This window comes from Zea mays, chromosome 3 (assembly GCF_902167145.1).
Source record: "Zea mays cultivar B73 chromosome 3, Zm-B73-REFERENCE-NAM-5.0, whole genome shotgun sequence".
Lineage (NCBI taxonomy): Eukaryota > Viridiplantae > Streptophyta > Magnoliopsida > Poales > Poaceae > Zea > Zea mays.
The window spans coordinates 156144104-156158700 of record NC_050098.1 but is presented as its reverse complement, the minus strand read 5'-3'; the positions used below and the strand labels follow the sequence as shown (position 1 = coordinate 156158700).

At 44.4% G+C, this 14597-nt stretch overlaps 1 protein-coding gene across 1 annotated transcript in view; it reads right to left on the bottom strand.

The window, feature by feature from the left end:
• Positions 1–2716: 2716 nt before the first annotated feature.
• Positions 2717–14597, bottom strand: part of LOC103652295 (protein RRP6-like 2) — a 64991-nt gene continuing 53110 nt past the window's right edge. Inside the window, exons 5-6 of the mRNA XM_008677910.2 lie at positions 3418–3543; positions 2717–2869 (exon numbers count right to left, since the gene is read on the bottom strand). Of these exons, the coding sequence (XP_008676132.2) occupies positions 2717–2869; positions 3418–3543 (279 nt within the window). The remainder of the gene's footprint in view (positions 2870–3417; positions 3544–14597) is intronic.

Here is a 14597-nt window from a genome sequence, read left to right as displayed (position 1 = left end):
AAAGACTAAATCATTTTAGTCCATATTTTAGTCCTAGTGTTTGGCAAAAAAGGGACTAAATGGGACTAAAAACTAGAGACTAATCTTTAGTCCCTCTAACCAAACACCCCCTAATAATTAGTCTCTAGAAACCAAACATCCCTAAATTAAATAACGTAATACCACTAGCGCAAAAATGATTTTACCACAATTCCAGTACTATTTGCTGCCGTACGTGGCTATCTTTTATGACCTTCTTGCTCATGAAATAGACGCTAAGATAACTATTCCTAAATAGATAGATATACGTAGATCAGCGTAATGGTTTTATCATTTTATCGTAAAAGGTCAAGTAAGAAAGGTGTGTAAGCTATTAAAGGTTTTTGTATGGACTAAAAGAAACATCTAAGTGGTGGCATGAAAAGTTTGATAAAATCATGACATCTGTTGGCTTTGTTGCGTACGAAGTGTACCATCGCTATGGAGAAGTGAAGAAATTGTTACATAGTTAATGACTAAGATGGAGTGAATGAATTAGTCAATCTAATTCTCTAACTAAAGACTAATTATCACCGAAACAAAATCTATTCAATAAATAAACTATCTTACGCACAACTATGGTTTTGACTATACTACTATGTCTATCACAAGGAGTTATAGTTCCACATCTATAAACTAGCCTATCAACTGAGCTATGAAGGTAAGGCACACAACCATGATATACAATATAAATGTGAAAGATTAAGTGCAATAGAGATACAAACCCCTGTTGACGACTTCAGTATTTCTACCGAGATATCGGGAAGTGCACAAGTTTTTCCCTAGTCCTTTGTAAAAATGGACCAAGGTCCATTGATAGTTAAAATTTAGTGTTTGATGATCAACACGACTATTTAGATCGACATTATTAGTTAATGTTTTGGATATAGTTCAAATGATCCAACATGGTCCTAGACAAAGGCAAAGAGGCGATCTGGAAGATCAACACCTCAAGAAAGACATTAGAAGGTTTATTGAAGATCTGCAACAACATGTAAGAGTCCAAGACACAAGATGAAGCCACGATGGACATAGAGATAAAAACAAAATGAAGAAACAATTTAATAGACGTCGGGATGAGGAGTTGGACCATCATGAGGGAAGCATTGGACCACATGGTTCAAGCCAACTCTAGCTAATTACCCTCAGAATTTGGCTTGAGCCTCGGGGGCTTGTGAAAGATAGATATCCCAAGGGTCATCGTCGCATGGATACGTTCCATGGGGCGCTTAAACAGACCCCCGATGAGTCGTCCACCAAGATGTGCTATTGGGCCAACCTTTAGGAGAAACAGGTACTACTTGAAGGATAACACATTTGGTTAGATGGATTCTAAAGAGTACGCCACAAAGACATTATCTATGTGCATATATCATAGAGGGGCCAACAGAATTCCGGGTTCGCACCCCGCAGGGGACCAGATAACATATTGCTCGGCGCAAAACTCAGAGGGGAAGAGTCGGCGTGCAAGAATAGCTGAAGTAGATAAGTTTTCACAATCTGTAAAGATATATCTCCCTAGTCAGCTATATAAGGCTGCAGAGGTACCCCTACAAAACGAATCCCTCTCTTTCACCATCACGCCCACAAGTAGATTAATAGGAGATCTCATCCACCGCCACCCATGAATCATTTGTAATCTGTGAACTCCAAGCAAACTCAATACTCAGCACCATGTAGGACGTTGGGTATTATGCATTTAGGTGGCCTGAACCTGTATAATTCCCTTGTGTTCTGATGTGCTGCTGCACGTACCATCGAGTTGCTATCAACGTCGACGTCCTCCCAAAAGCGTTGTGTGGGTTACCCTGTAGTTCGCAGCCGGGACTAAACAACGTCAGGATGCACGGTGCACCAATAAGGAACTGTTGGGAGCCTTCCTCTTCCGAAGGTCCTAAAAAACATGACTAACCATTTGTTTCTAGCATAATATTGAATATTACAGGATTTTCTTCACAAGTAAAGGTTTGTGATGGGAGTCTTCTTCTCCGCCGAAGGTCCTTAAGACGAAGACATTGCCTAAAAACGACAATAATGACTGTCGAAGCTATAGCCGAAGAGCAACAATTTCAACTTAAAGTGGTGACGAAGATCAAGCATGATGCTGAGTTGAAGAGGAAATAAAGGACTAGTACAATACCTAGTTATTTATGCTACAATTATGAGTACATGTTAAGGTCATCAATGTATTTTTACTCGGGCTGTGTCCCGTGCCTATAAATAGGTGAACAGTACCCACATATTGTTCACGCTGGATTGTAATTGCTCTTGCATCAACACCTTCAAACAAGCCGAAGGTATCGATGTAATAAAAATTCTGTAAATATTCATATGTATGTCATGAGAATAAAGATATGTATGAATGAATGATTTATACATTGTCTCTATGAACTTTCACTCTGAACTTTTATTCTTATAAATGATGAAGGTGTGTCCTTCACGACCTTCGTCTGAAGGTCGTTATATCCGAAAGGAGATAATGCTTCGAAGGATGAAGGTCCTTAATCTTTAACAATTGTGTTGCCTTGTTCTTGATTCGAAGCATTTGAGAACAAGTGACCAACAAGAACCATCTATAAGAAATCAAGTACACGACATATCAGAATATAAAATTAAGCATATTTAATATCAAAATTAATGTTCTGTATTTACCTGCATGTATTGGTCCCGAGTCAACGACGTGGTTCTAGCGTCCTTCTTACTCATCTTCTCTCCAAGGATGGAGGCGTGGAAAGTTACGATGGCCTGGATGTGCCTCGTAGTTCATGTCCACGATGAGCTTCTTTACAGCTCGCGGTAGCCACCACATCTGGCCTGCCCTCATATCCAGCTTTGCATTTGAAAAAAAATCCTATATAAAAAACGATGAATACATACATTATTTCAAGAATGTGCAACGAATGCGACATATTAAACAATATAGTGCAAGGAAGACTTACCCACAACTTTTACTTCACCCTATAGATGTCCAAACGGTACGGACCGCCTGCTTGGCCGAAACCCGACACGATTTTGACCCGGTACCAACCCAACCCGACCCGCTCTCCACCATGCCCGAGCCGGGCCGGCCCGACGGCCGGACCGTGTTTGGGCCGCCCCTCGGCACACCGTGTTTGGCATGGCCCGGCCTGTTTAAACGGTCGGCACGGTCGTGGCCCGTGAAGTTATGGGAGGGAAAAATACGCAGCCACGGCCCACTGCCCCTATCCACTCCCCAGTCCGCACTCCGCAACACCGTTCCCCTAACCCTAATCCCCTTCTTCCTTCGCTCGCTTCGCACGACGGCGGTGCTCCTCAGCGGTGTCGGTGGCGTCGTGGCGGTGCTCCCCACGTGGCCACGCCCCAGATCTGAAATCCCCTCTAGCGGTCCGGCCTCTCGTGCTCGACCGCCCTGCTCACCGGTAAGTCGTCGACGTGGGCCACCGCCTCACCGGTAAGTCTCGTGCTTGATCCGCCCTTCTCACCAGTCTCCTTCCCCTTCTGCGCTTCTTCCTTCACTCGCTTCTCGGACCTCCGGAACTCGCTCTGCGTTGGTTACATGGTTGCGTTGGGCCGTGGCGGTGCTCCCACTCCCCAGATCTAAAATCTGGTAAGTCCCCATATCCGCTCTGTGTTGGTTACTTGGCTTCCCGTGCTCGATCCACTCCTCAGTTGCGCGGCTCCGGTGCTCCCTACTCTGGTATTCCTAATCCTACATTCCTACCTAACCCTAAATCCTTAATACTTCCTGCTCTAGTGTTCCTCAATCCTCATATGCTTCTGGTGACGGTACAGGTATAGGCTCAACTAGCCCCACTGCTACTGATGGAAGCAGTATAGGTATTGGTACTAGTGATAGCATGGGTGTCAATGCCTCAAGGAAGAGATCTAAAGTCTAGAATGACTTTGAGGAGCTGACTAATCTCGTCAATGGTAAGAGGGTAAGGTATGGTGCCCTTTGCAAATACTGTAAGCAGACCTTCAGTGCTAAATCTAGTTGTGGAACTGGCCATTTGCTTCGACATAATTGCACTGCTAAAAAGGAACAACAACGTAGTGGCATTGTTCAGTCTCTTCTTAAGTATAATCCTGATGGTTCTCTAGTTTGATGGGAATACTCTCTTGTTGTTACTAGAACTGAATTATGTTGTTTGATAGCTAGAGAGGATTTGCCTTTATGGTTTGGTGAACCTGATGCTTTTCAAGACTACATTACTAAAGCACATAATCCTAAATTTGTGAAGTCTTGTAGGCAAACAACAGCTAGGGATCTAATTAAGCTTTATAATGAATGTGTGCTTAAGCTTATTGAGTCATTTAAATCTGTTTCATCAGTTGCTCTAACTTCTGATATCTAGAATGGTAAAGCTAAAGAGGACTACATTTCTGTTGTTGCTCACTTTGTGAATTCGAATTGGGATCTAGAAAAAAGGTTGATTGGTCTTAGGCTCATAGATGTGAAACATTCTGGAAATAATATACCAGAACGTGTTAACATGGTTGCTGATGAGTTTGGTTGGCAGGGTGATCGAGGAACATCGTCGACGGCTCACACCGGACATGGTGGAGGTTCTATCATGTATCAAAGACTGGGAGTTAGCAGATTTACACATGCAACACAATCTTGAGAAGGACACACTAGAAATAGAATATGTCCTTGAAAGCTTAAACAATGATAGAGGACAACAAGGAAGTCAGTCAAGGGCTCAAGGGTGAATTATTGTAACTTGTAATTGAAAGGGAAATGTGCCCTTGGGCCATTTCTAAGTGTTTTGGTGATTTAGTGTCCAACACAAGTGCCTAAGTGTCAAATGGTGGACAAAGTACAAATCAAGTATAAAGGTATGTTTCTCAGACTTAGTACATTGTTTTAAAGACTAATGTATTGTGTCTAAGTGCTGGAAACAGGAAAAGAACAATTGGAAATGTCTTGGCTCGAGCAGCCAAGACTCTGCTCAGTCTGGGAGCACCGGACTGTCCGGTGGTGCACCAGACAGTGTCCGGTGCGCCAGGCTGGCTCAGGCGAACTGGCCGCTCTCGGGAATAAATTAACAGCGTACGGCTATAATTCACCAGACTGTCCGGTGTGCACCGGACAGTGTTCGGTGCGCCAACGGCTCCAAGGCTGCCAACGGTCGGCTTCGCCAAATAAGGAAGGAAATCCGCACCGGACAGTGTCCGGTGGTGCACCGGACTGTCTGGTGCGCCAGGCGACAGAAGGCAAGAATTGCCTTCCCGGATTGCTCTCAATGGCTCCTAGCTGCCTTGGGGCTATAAAAGGGACCCCTAGGCGCATGGAGGAAGATACCAAGCATTCCTTGAGCACTCTTGATCACTCACACTCCATTCTTGCGCACTTGTTCGACATTCTAGTGATTTGAGCTCCGTTCTAGTGTGCTAGTCTTTTGAGCTTAAGTCTGGGTCTTGTGTGTGCGTATTTGCTGTGATCTTTGTGTCTTGTGTGAGTTGCTAATCCCTCCCTTACTTCGTGCTTCTTTGTGAACATCTTTGTAAGGGCGAGAGACTCCAAGTTGTGGAGATTCCTCGCGAACGGGATTAAGAAAAGCAAAGCAAAACACCGTGGTATTCAAGTGGGTCTTTGGACCGCTTGAGAGGGGTTGATTGCATCCCTCGTCCGTTGGGACGCCACAACGTGGAGTAGGAAAGCGTTGGTCTTGGCCGAACCACGGGATAACCACTGTGCCATCTCTGTGATTGATATCTTCGTGGTTATTGTGTTTTGTTGAGACTCCTCTCTAGCCACTTGGCGATTATTGTGCTAACGCCTAACCAAGTTTTTGTGGCTTAATTTTAATGTTTTACAGGATCACCTATTCACCCCCCCTCTAGGTGTTCTCAATTGGTATCAGAGCCATTCTCTTCACGAAGGGACTAATCGCCCGAAGAGATGGATCCTAAGGGGAAGGGAATCGTGATCAACGACAAGGAGAAGGAGTCCTTCGTCAATGAGCCGAAGGATGACAAGCCTACCGACTCGGGCTCGGGCCACAGACGCAAAGATGGGAAGAAGAAGAAGACAAGACGCATCAAGGAGATCGTCTACTACGACGACAGCGATGAGTCCACTTCTTCCCAAAAGGACAATGACGACAACGACTACGAGAGAAGGAAACCGGTCAATTCGAACTTTTCTTTTGACTACTCTCGTATTCCGCAAAGTACAAATGCTCATTTTCTCTCCATTCCACTTGGCAAACCTCCTCACTTTGATGGAGAGGACTACGGATTTTGGAGCCACAAAATGCGTAGTCACCTATTCTCTCTCCATCCGAGCATATGGGAGATTGTGGAAAGTGGAATGAAATTTGATAGCTCGGATAGTCCTATGTTTATCAATGAGCAGATTCATAAAAACACACAAGCTACTACTGTGTTGTTAGCCTCTTTGTGCAGGGATGAGTATCATAAGGTGAGCGGCTTGGACAATGCCAAGCAGATCTGGGACACCCTCAAGATCTCACATGAGGGGAACGACGTCACCTTACTCACCAAAATGGAGTTGGTGGAGGGCGAGCTTGGAAGATTCGCAATGATAAGGGGCGAGGAGCCAACCCAAACATACAACCGGCTCAAGACCCTTATCAACAAAATAAGGAGCTACGGAAGCACGCGATGGACGGACCACGACGTCGTCCGCCTAATGCTAAGGTCCTTTATTGTTCTTGATCCACATTTGGTGAACAATATTCGTGAAAATCCTAGGTACACCAAGATGTCGCCCGAAGAAGTCCTTGGAAAATTCGTAAGCAGGCGAATGATGATCAAGGAGGCGAGGTACGTGGACGACGCGTTGAACGGTCCAATCCATGAGCCTCAACCCATTGCTCTCAAGGCAACGAGAAGCAAGGAGGCGCTATCTAGCAAGGTGGCGCAAGTTGAGGCGGCTGGGCTAAATGATGAAGAGATGGCTCTCATCATCAAACGCTTCAAGACGGCGCTAAAGGGTCACAAGGGACAGCCAAGCAAGACCAAAACAAAGGGGAAGCGCTCATGCTTCAAATGTGGTAAAATTGGTCATTTTATTGCTAACTGTCCCGATAATGAAAGTAACCAGGAACAAGGGAGCAAGAGGGAGAAAAAGAAGGCATACAAGAAGGCTAAGGGCGAGGCACACCTTGGCAAGGAGTGGGACTCGGATTGTTCGTCATCCGACTCCGAAAATGAAGGACTCGCCGCCACTGCCTTCAACAAGTCATCTCTCTTCCCCAACGAGCGTCACACATGCCTCATGGCAAGGGAGAAGAAGGTATGTACTCGAGACAGTACTACTTATGATTCTTCTAGTGATGATGAGTCTAGTGATGAAGAAATAGATTACTCTAGTTTGTTCAAAGGATTGGATAGAACTAAAATAGATAAGATCAATGAATTGATTGATGCCTTGAATGAAAAGGATAGACTCTTAGAGAAACAAGAAGACCTTTTATATGAAGAGCATGATAAATTTGTTAGTGCACAAAATTCACTTGCTTTAGAAGTTAAAAGAAATGAAATGCTTTCTAGTGAATTGTCTACCTATCATGACTCTATCTCTAGCTTAAAGAGAATTAACAATGATTCAAATGCTAAACTAGAAGTAGCAAGTAAATCTAACTCGTATGTAGAACATGTTATGATTTGCACTAGGTGTAAAGATTTTGACATTGATGCTTGTAGTGAACACCTAGTTTGCATTTCTAAATTAAATGACGAAGTGGCTAGTCTTAATGCCCAACTTAAGACTAGCAAGAGTGAATTTGACAAGCTAAAATTTGCAAGGGATGCCTACACGATTGGTAGACACCCCTCAATTAAGGATGGTCTTGGCTTCAAGAGAGAAGCCAAGAACTTAACAAGCCATAAGGCTCCCATCTCCGCCAAAGAGAAAGGAAAGGCCCCTATGGCTAGTAGTGTGCAAAAGAACCATGCTTTCATGTATCATGGTAGGAGACATTCTAAGAATGCCTTTAGAAGTTATGACGCTTTTGACTTTCATGCTATGACTGCTTCTAGTTCCCATGTTATGCTTGATAGAAATGTTGCTAGGAGAAATGTTGTTCATAATATGCATAGGAGAAATGTTGTTAATGTTCCTAGGAAAGTTAATGAACCTTCTACAATATATCATGCTTTAAATGCTTCCTTTGCTATTTGTAGAAAGGATAGGAAGATAGTTGCTAGAAAATTAGGGGCAAAATGCAAGGGAGACAAAACCTGCATTTGGGTCCCTAAGACAATTGTGACTAACCTTGTAGGACCCAACAAGAGTTGGGTACCTAAGACCCAAGCCTAAATTTGCATTGCAGGTTTATGCATCCGGGGGTTCAAGCTAGATTATCGACAGCGGATGCACAAACCATATGACGGGGGAGAAGAAGATGTTCACCTCCTACGTCAAAAACAAGGATTCCCAAGATTCAATAATATTCGGTGATGGGAATCAAGGCAAGGTAAAAGGGTTAGGTAAAATTGCTATTTCATCCGAGCACTCTATATCTAATGTGTTTTTAGTTGAGTCTCTTGGATATAATTTGTTATCTGTTAGTCAATTATGCAATATGGGATATAATTGTCTATTCACAAATGTAGATGTGTCTGTCTTTAGAAGAAGTGATGGTTCACTTGCTTTTAAGGGTGTATTAGACGACAAACTTTACTTAGTTGATTTTGCAAAAGAGGAGGCCGGTCTAGATGCATGCTTAATTGCTAAGACTAGCATGGGCTGGCTATGGCATCGCCGCTTAGCACATGTGGGGATGAAGAACCTTCACAAGCTTCTAAAGGGAGAACACGTGATAGGTTTAACTAATGTGCAATTCGAAAAAGATAGACCTTGTGCAGCTTGTCAAGCAGGCAAACAGGTGGGAAGCTCTCATCACACCAAAAATGTGATGACCACATCAAGACCTTTGGAGATGCTTCACATGGACCTCTTCGGACCCGTCGCCTATCTAAGTATAGGAGGAAGTAAGTATGGTCTTGTTATAGTTGATGACTTTTCCCGCTTCACTTGGGTATTCTTTTTGCAAGATAAATCTGAAACCCAAGGGACCCTCAAGCGCTTCCTAAGGAGAGCTCAAAACGAGTTTGAGCTCAAGGTGAAAAAGATAAGGAGCGACAATGGGTCCGAGTTCAAGAACCTTCAAGTGGAGGAGTACCTTGAGGAGGAAGGGATCAAGCACGAGTTCTCCGCTCCCTACACACCACAACAAAATGGTGTGGTAGAGAGGAAGAACAGGACGCTTATAGACATGGCGAGGACAATGCTTGGAGAGTTCAAGACCCCCGACCGCTTTTGGTCGGAAGCCGTGAACACGACTTGCCACGCCATCAACAGGGTCTACCTTCATCGCCTCCTCAAGAAGACGTCGTATGAGCTACTAACCGGTAACAAACCCAATGTTTCGTATTTTCGAGTTTTTGGGAGTAAATGCTACATTCTAGTGAAGAAGGGTAGGAATTCCAAATTTGCTCCCAAAGTCGTAGAAGGGTTTTTGTTAGGTTATGACTCAAATACAAAGGTGAAAGGGAATTAGGCTTACACCTAGTTCCTAAATAATTTTGGTGGTTGAATTGCCCAACACAAATAAATGGACTAACTAGTTTGCTCTAGTGTATAAGTGATATAGGTGTCAAAGGTTCACAACAACCCAATTAAAAAGACCAAAGTTGGGTTCAAAGTAGAGAGCTAAAGGCATCCTGAAAGGCTCCCTGGTCTGGCGCACCGGACTGTCCGGTGGCGCACCGGACAGTGTCCGGTGCACCAGGGGACTTCGCCCAGAACTCCTCAGCCTCGGGAAATTCTTAGAGCCGGCGCGCTATAATTCACCGGACTGTCCGGTGTACACCGGACAGTGTCCGGTGCTCCAAGAGGACGCGGCTCTGGAACTTGGCAGCCTCGGGAAATCACGAAGACTGCTCCGCTATAATTCACCGGACATGTCCGGTGTAACAGCGGGGCAACGGCTACTTCACGCCAACGGTCACCTGCAACGGCATTTAATGCGCGCCAGAGCGCGCAGGCGTCAGGCACGCCCATGCTAGCGCACCAGACACTCTACAGTACATGTCCGGTGCGCCACGGGACATCGAGGCGGGCCCAGAAGACAGAACTCCAACGGTCGAATCGCAACGGCTTTGGTGACGTGGCTGGCGCACCGGACATGTCCGGTGTGCACCGGACATGTCCGGTGTGCACCGGACTGTCCGGTGCACCATACGACATACAACCTCCACCAACGGTCATGTTTGGTGGTTGGGGCTATAAATACCCCAACCACCCCACCATTCATTGCATCCAAGTTTTCTAACTTCCAACCACTATACAAGAGCTAGCATTCATTGCAAAGCACACCAAAAGAGATCAAATCCTCTCCCAACTCCACACAAAGCCTTAGTGACTAGAGAGAGTGATTTGTAGTGTTCATTTGAGCTCTTGCGCTTGGATCGCTTCTTTTCTTTGGCATTCTTTCTTGTGATCAAACACTCACTTGTAATTGAGGCAAGAGACACCAATTGTGTGGTGGTCCTTGCGGGAAGTTTGATTCCCAAGTGATTTGAGAAGAGAAGCTCACTCGGTCCGAGGGACCGTTTGAGAGAGGGAAGGGTTGAAAGAGACCCGGTCTTTGTGACCACCTCAACGGGGAGTAGGTTTGCGAGAACCGAACCTCGGTAAAACAAATCCTTGTGTCACACTCCTTATTTGCTCGAGATTTGTTTTGCACCCTCTCTCGCGGACTCGTTTTTATTTCTAACGCTAACCCGGCTTGTAGTTGTGTTTATATTTGTAAATTTCAGTTTCGCCCTATTCACCCCTCCTAGGCGACTATCAATTGGTATCAGAGCCCGGTGCTTCATTAGAGCCTAACCGCTCGAAGTGATGTCGGGAGATCACGCCAAGAAGGAGATGGAGACCGGCGAAAAGCCCACTACAAGCCACGGGAGCACTTCATCGGAAGAGTCCCGCACCAAGAGGAAGGAGAAGAAAGACTCCTCCAAAGGGAAGGAGAAGAAGAAGGACTCCTCCAAAGGAAAGGAGAAGAAATCTTCTTCACACCACAAAAAGAAGAAGGAGAAATCCTCTTCCCACAAGTCGCATCGGAGTGGAGACAAGAAAAAGAGGATGAGGAAGGTGGTCTACTACGAGACCGATTCTTCATCGGCATCCACCTCCGGCTCCGACGCGGCGTCCGTCACTTCTAAACGCCAAGAGCGTAAGAAGTATAGTAAGATTCCCCTACGCTACCCTCGCATTTCTAAACATACACCTTTACTTTCCGTCCCATTAGGCAAACCGCCAACATTTGATGGTGAAGATTATGCTAGGTGGAGTGATTTAATGCGATTTCATCTAACCTCACTCCACAAAAGTATATGAGATGTTGTTGAGTTTGGTGCACAGGTACCATCCGTAGGGGATGAAGACTATGATGTGGATGAAGTAGCTCAAATCGAGCACTTCAACTCCCAAGCCACAACCATACTCCTTGCCTCTCTAAGTAGAGAGGAATATAACAAGGTGCAAGGGTTGAAGAATGCAAAGGAGATTTGGGATCTACTCAAGACCGCGCACGAGGGTGATGAACTCACCAAGATCACCAAGCGGGAAACGATCGAGGGGGAGCTCGGTCGCTTCCGTCTTCGCCAAGGGGAGGAGCCACAAGTTATGTACAACTGGCTCAAAACCTTGGTGAACCAAGTGCGCAACCTCGGGAGCAAGAAATGGGATGACCACGAGGTGGTTAAGGTTATTCTTAGATCACTCATCTTCCTTAACCCCACTCAAGTTCAATTAATTCGTGGTAATCCTAGATATACACTAATGACCCCCGAGGAAGTTATCGGGAATTTTGTGAGCTTTGAATGTATGATCAAGGGCTCAAAGAAGATCAACGAGCTTGATGATCCCTCCATGTCCGAAGCACAACCGATGGCTTTCAAGGCGACGGAGGAGAAGAAGGAGGAGTCTACACCAAGTAGACAACCAATCGACGCTTCAAAGCTCGACAACGAGGAGATGGCTTTAATCATCAAAAGCTTTCGCCAAATCCTCAAGCAACGGAAGGGGAAGGATTACAAATCCCGTTCCAAGAAGGTTTGCTACAAGTGTGGTAAGCCCGGTCACTTTATTGCTAAATGTCAATTATCAAGTGACAGTGACAGGGATAACGATAAGAAGGGCAAGAGGAGAGAAAAGAAGAGGTACCACAAGAAGAGGGGCGGCGATGCCCACGTATGCCGCGAGTGGGACTCCGACGAGAGCTCCACCGACTCCTCCGACGAGGACGCCGCCAACATCGCCGTCACCAAGGGACTCCTCTTCCCCAACGTCGGCCACAAATGCCTCATGGCAAAGGACGGCAAAAAGAAGAAGGTTAAATCTAAATCCTCCACTAGATATGAGTCCTCTAGTGATGATAATGCTAGTGATGAGGAAGATAATTTGCGTACCCTTTTTGCCAACCTTAACATGGAACAAAAGGAAAAAATAAATGAATTAATTAGTGATATTCATGAAAAGGATGACCTTTTGGATTCTCAAGAGGACTTCCTAATTAAGGAAAATAAGAAACATGTTAAGGTTAAAAATGCTTATGCTCTAGAAATTGAGAAATGTGAAAAAAATTATCTAGTGAGCTAAGCACTTGCCATGAGACAATAGACAACCTTAGAAATGAAAATGCTAATTTGTTAGCTAAGGTTGATTCTCATGTTTGTAATGTTTCAATTACCAATTCTAGAAATAATGATGATGATTTACTTGCTAGGATTGAAGAATTGAACATTTCTCTTGCTAGCCTTAGGATTGAAAATGGAAAATTGTTTGCCAAGGCTAAAGATTTTGATGTTTGCAATGCTACTATTTCCGACCTTAGAACTAAGAATGACATGTTACATGCTAAGGTTGTAGAATTAAAATCTTGCAAACCCTCTACATCTATTGTTGAGCATGTATCTATTTGTACTAGATGTAGAGATGTTGATATTAATGCTATTCATGATCACATGTCTTTAATTAAACAACAAAATGATCATATAGCAAAATTAGATGCTAAAATTGCCGAGCATAACTTAGAGAATGAAAAATTTAAATTTGCTAGAAGTATGCTCTATAATGGGAGACGCCCTGGCATCAAGGATGGCATTGGCTTCCAAAGGGGAGACAATGTCAAACTTAATGCCCCTCCTAAAAGATTGTCTAATTTTGTAAAGGGCAAGGCTCCCATGCCTCAGGATAACGAGGGTTACATTTTGTACCCTGTCGGTTATCCCGAGAGCAAAATTAGGAGAATTCATTCTAGGAAGTCTCACTCTGGTTCTACCCATGCTTTTATGTATAAGGGTGAGACATCTAGCTCTAGGCAACCAACCCGTGCTAAGTTGCCTAAGAAGAAAACTCCTAGTGCATCAAATGAACATAGTCTTTCATTTAAAACTTTTGATGCTTCTTATGTTTTGACTAACAAATCCGGCAAGGTAGTTGCCAAGTTTGTTGGGGGCAAACACAAGGGCTCCAAGACTTGTGTTTGGGTACCCAAAGTTCTTGTTTCTAATGCCAAAGGACCCAAAACCGTTTGGGTACCTAAAGTCAAGAACTAAAATTATTTTGTAGGTTTATGCATCCGGGGGCTCAAGTTGGATCATCGATAGCGGGTGCACAAACCACATGACAGGGGAGAAAAGGATGTTCTCCTCCTACGAGAAAAACCAAGATCCCCAACGAGCTATCACATTCGGGGATGGAAATCAAGGTTTGGTCAAAGGTCTTGGTAAAATAGCTATATCTCCTGACCATTCTATTTCCAATGTTTTTCTTGTAGACTCATTAGATTACAATTTGCTTTCTGTATCTCAATTATGCAAAATGGGCTACAACTGTCTTTTCACTGATGTAGGTGTCACTGTCTTTAGAAGAAGTAATGATTCAATAGCATTTAAGGGAGTGTTAGAGGGTCAGCTATACTTGGTAGATTTTGATAGAGCTGAACTCGACACTTGCTTAATTGCTAAGACTAACATGGGCTGGCTCTGGCATCGCCGACTAGCACATGTTGGGATGAAGAATCTTCACAAGCTTCTAAAGGGAGAACACATTTTAGGACTAACAAATGTTCATTTTGAGAAAAACAGGATTTGTAGCGCATGCCAAGCAGGAAAGCAAGTTGGTGCCCATCATCCACACAAGAACATCATGACGACCGACAGGCCGCTTGAGCTACTCCACATGGATCTATTCGGCCCGATTGCTTACATAAGCATCGGCGGGAGTAAGTATTGTCTTGTAATAGTGGATGATTATTCTCGCTTCACTTGGGTGTTCTTTTTGCAGGAAAAATCTCAAATCCAAGAAACCTTAAAGGGATTCTTGAGACGAGCTCAAAACGAGTTCGCCTTAAGGATCAAGAAAATTAGAAGCGACAACGGGACGGAGTTCAAGAACTCTCAAATCGAAGGCTTCCTTGAGGAGGAGGGCATCAAGCATGAGTTCTCTTCTCCCTACACGCCACAACAAAATGGTGTAGTGGAGAGGAAGAATCGAACTCTATTGGACATGGCAAGGACCATGCTTGATGAGTACAAGACTTCAGATCGGTTTTGGG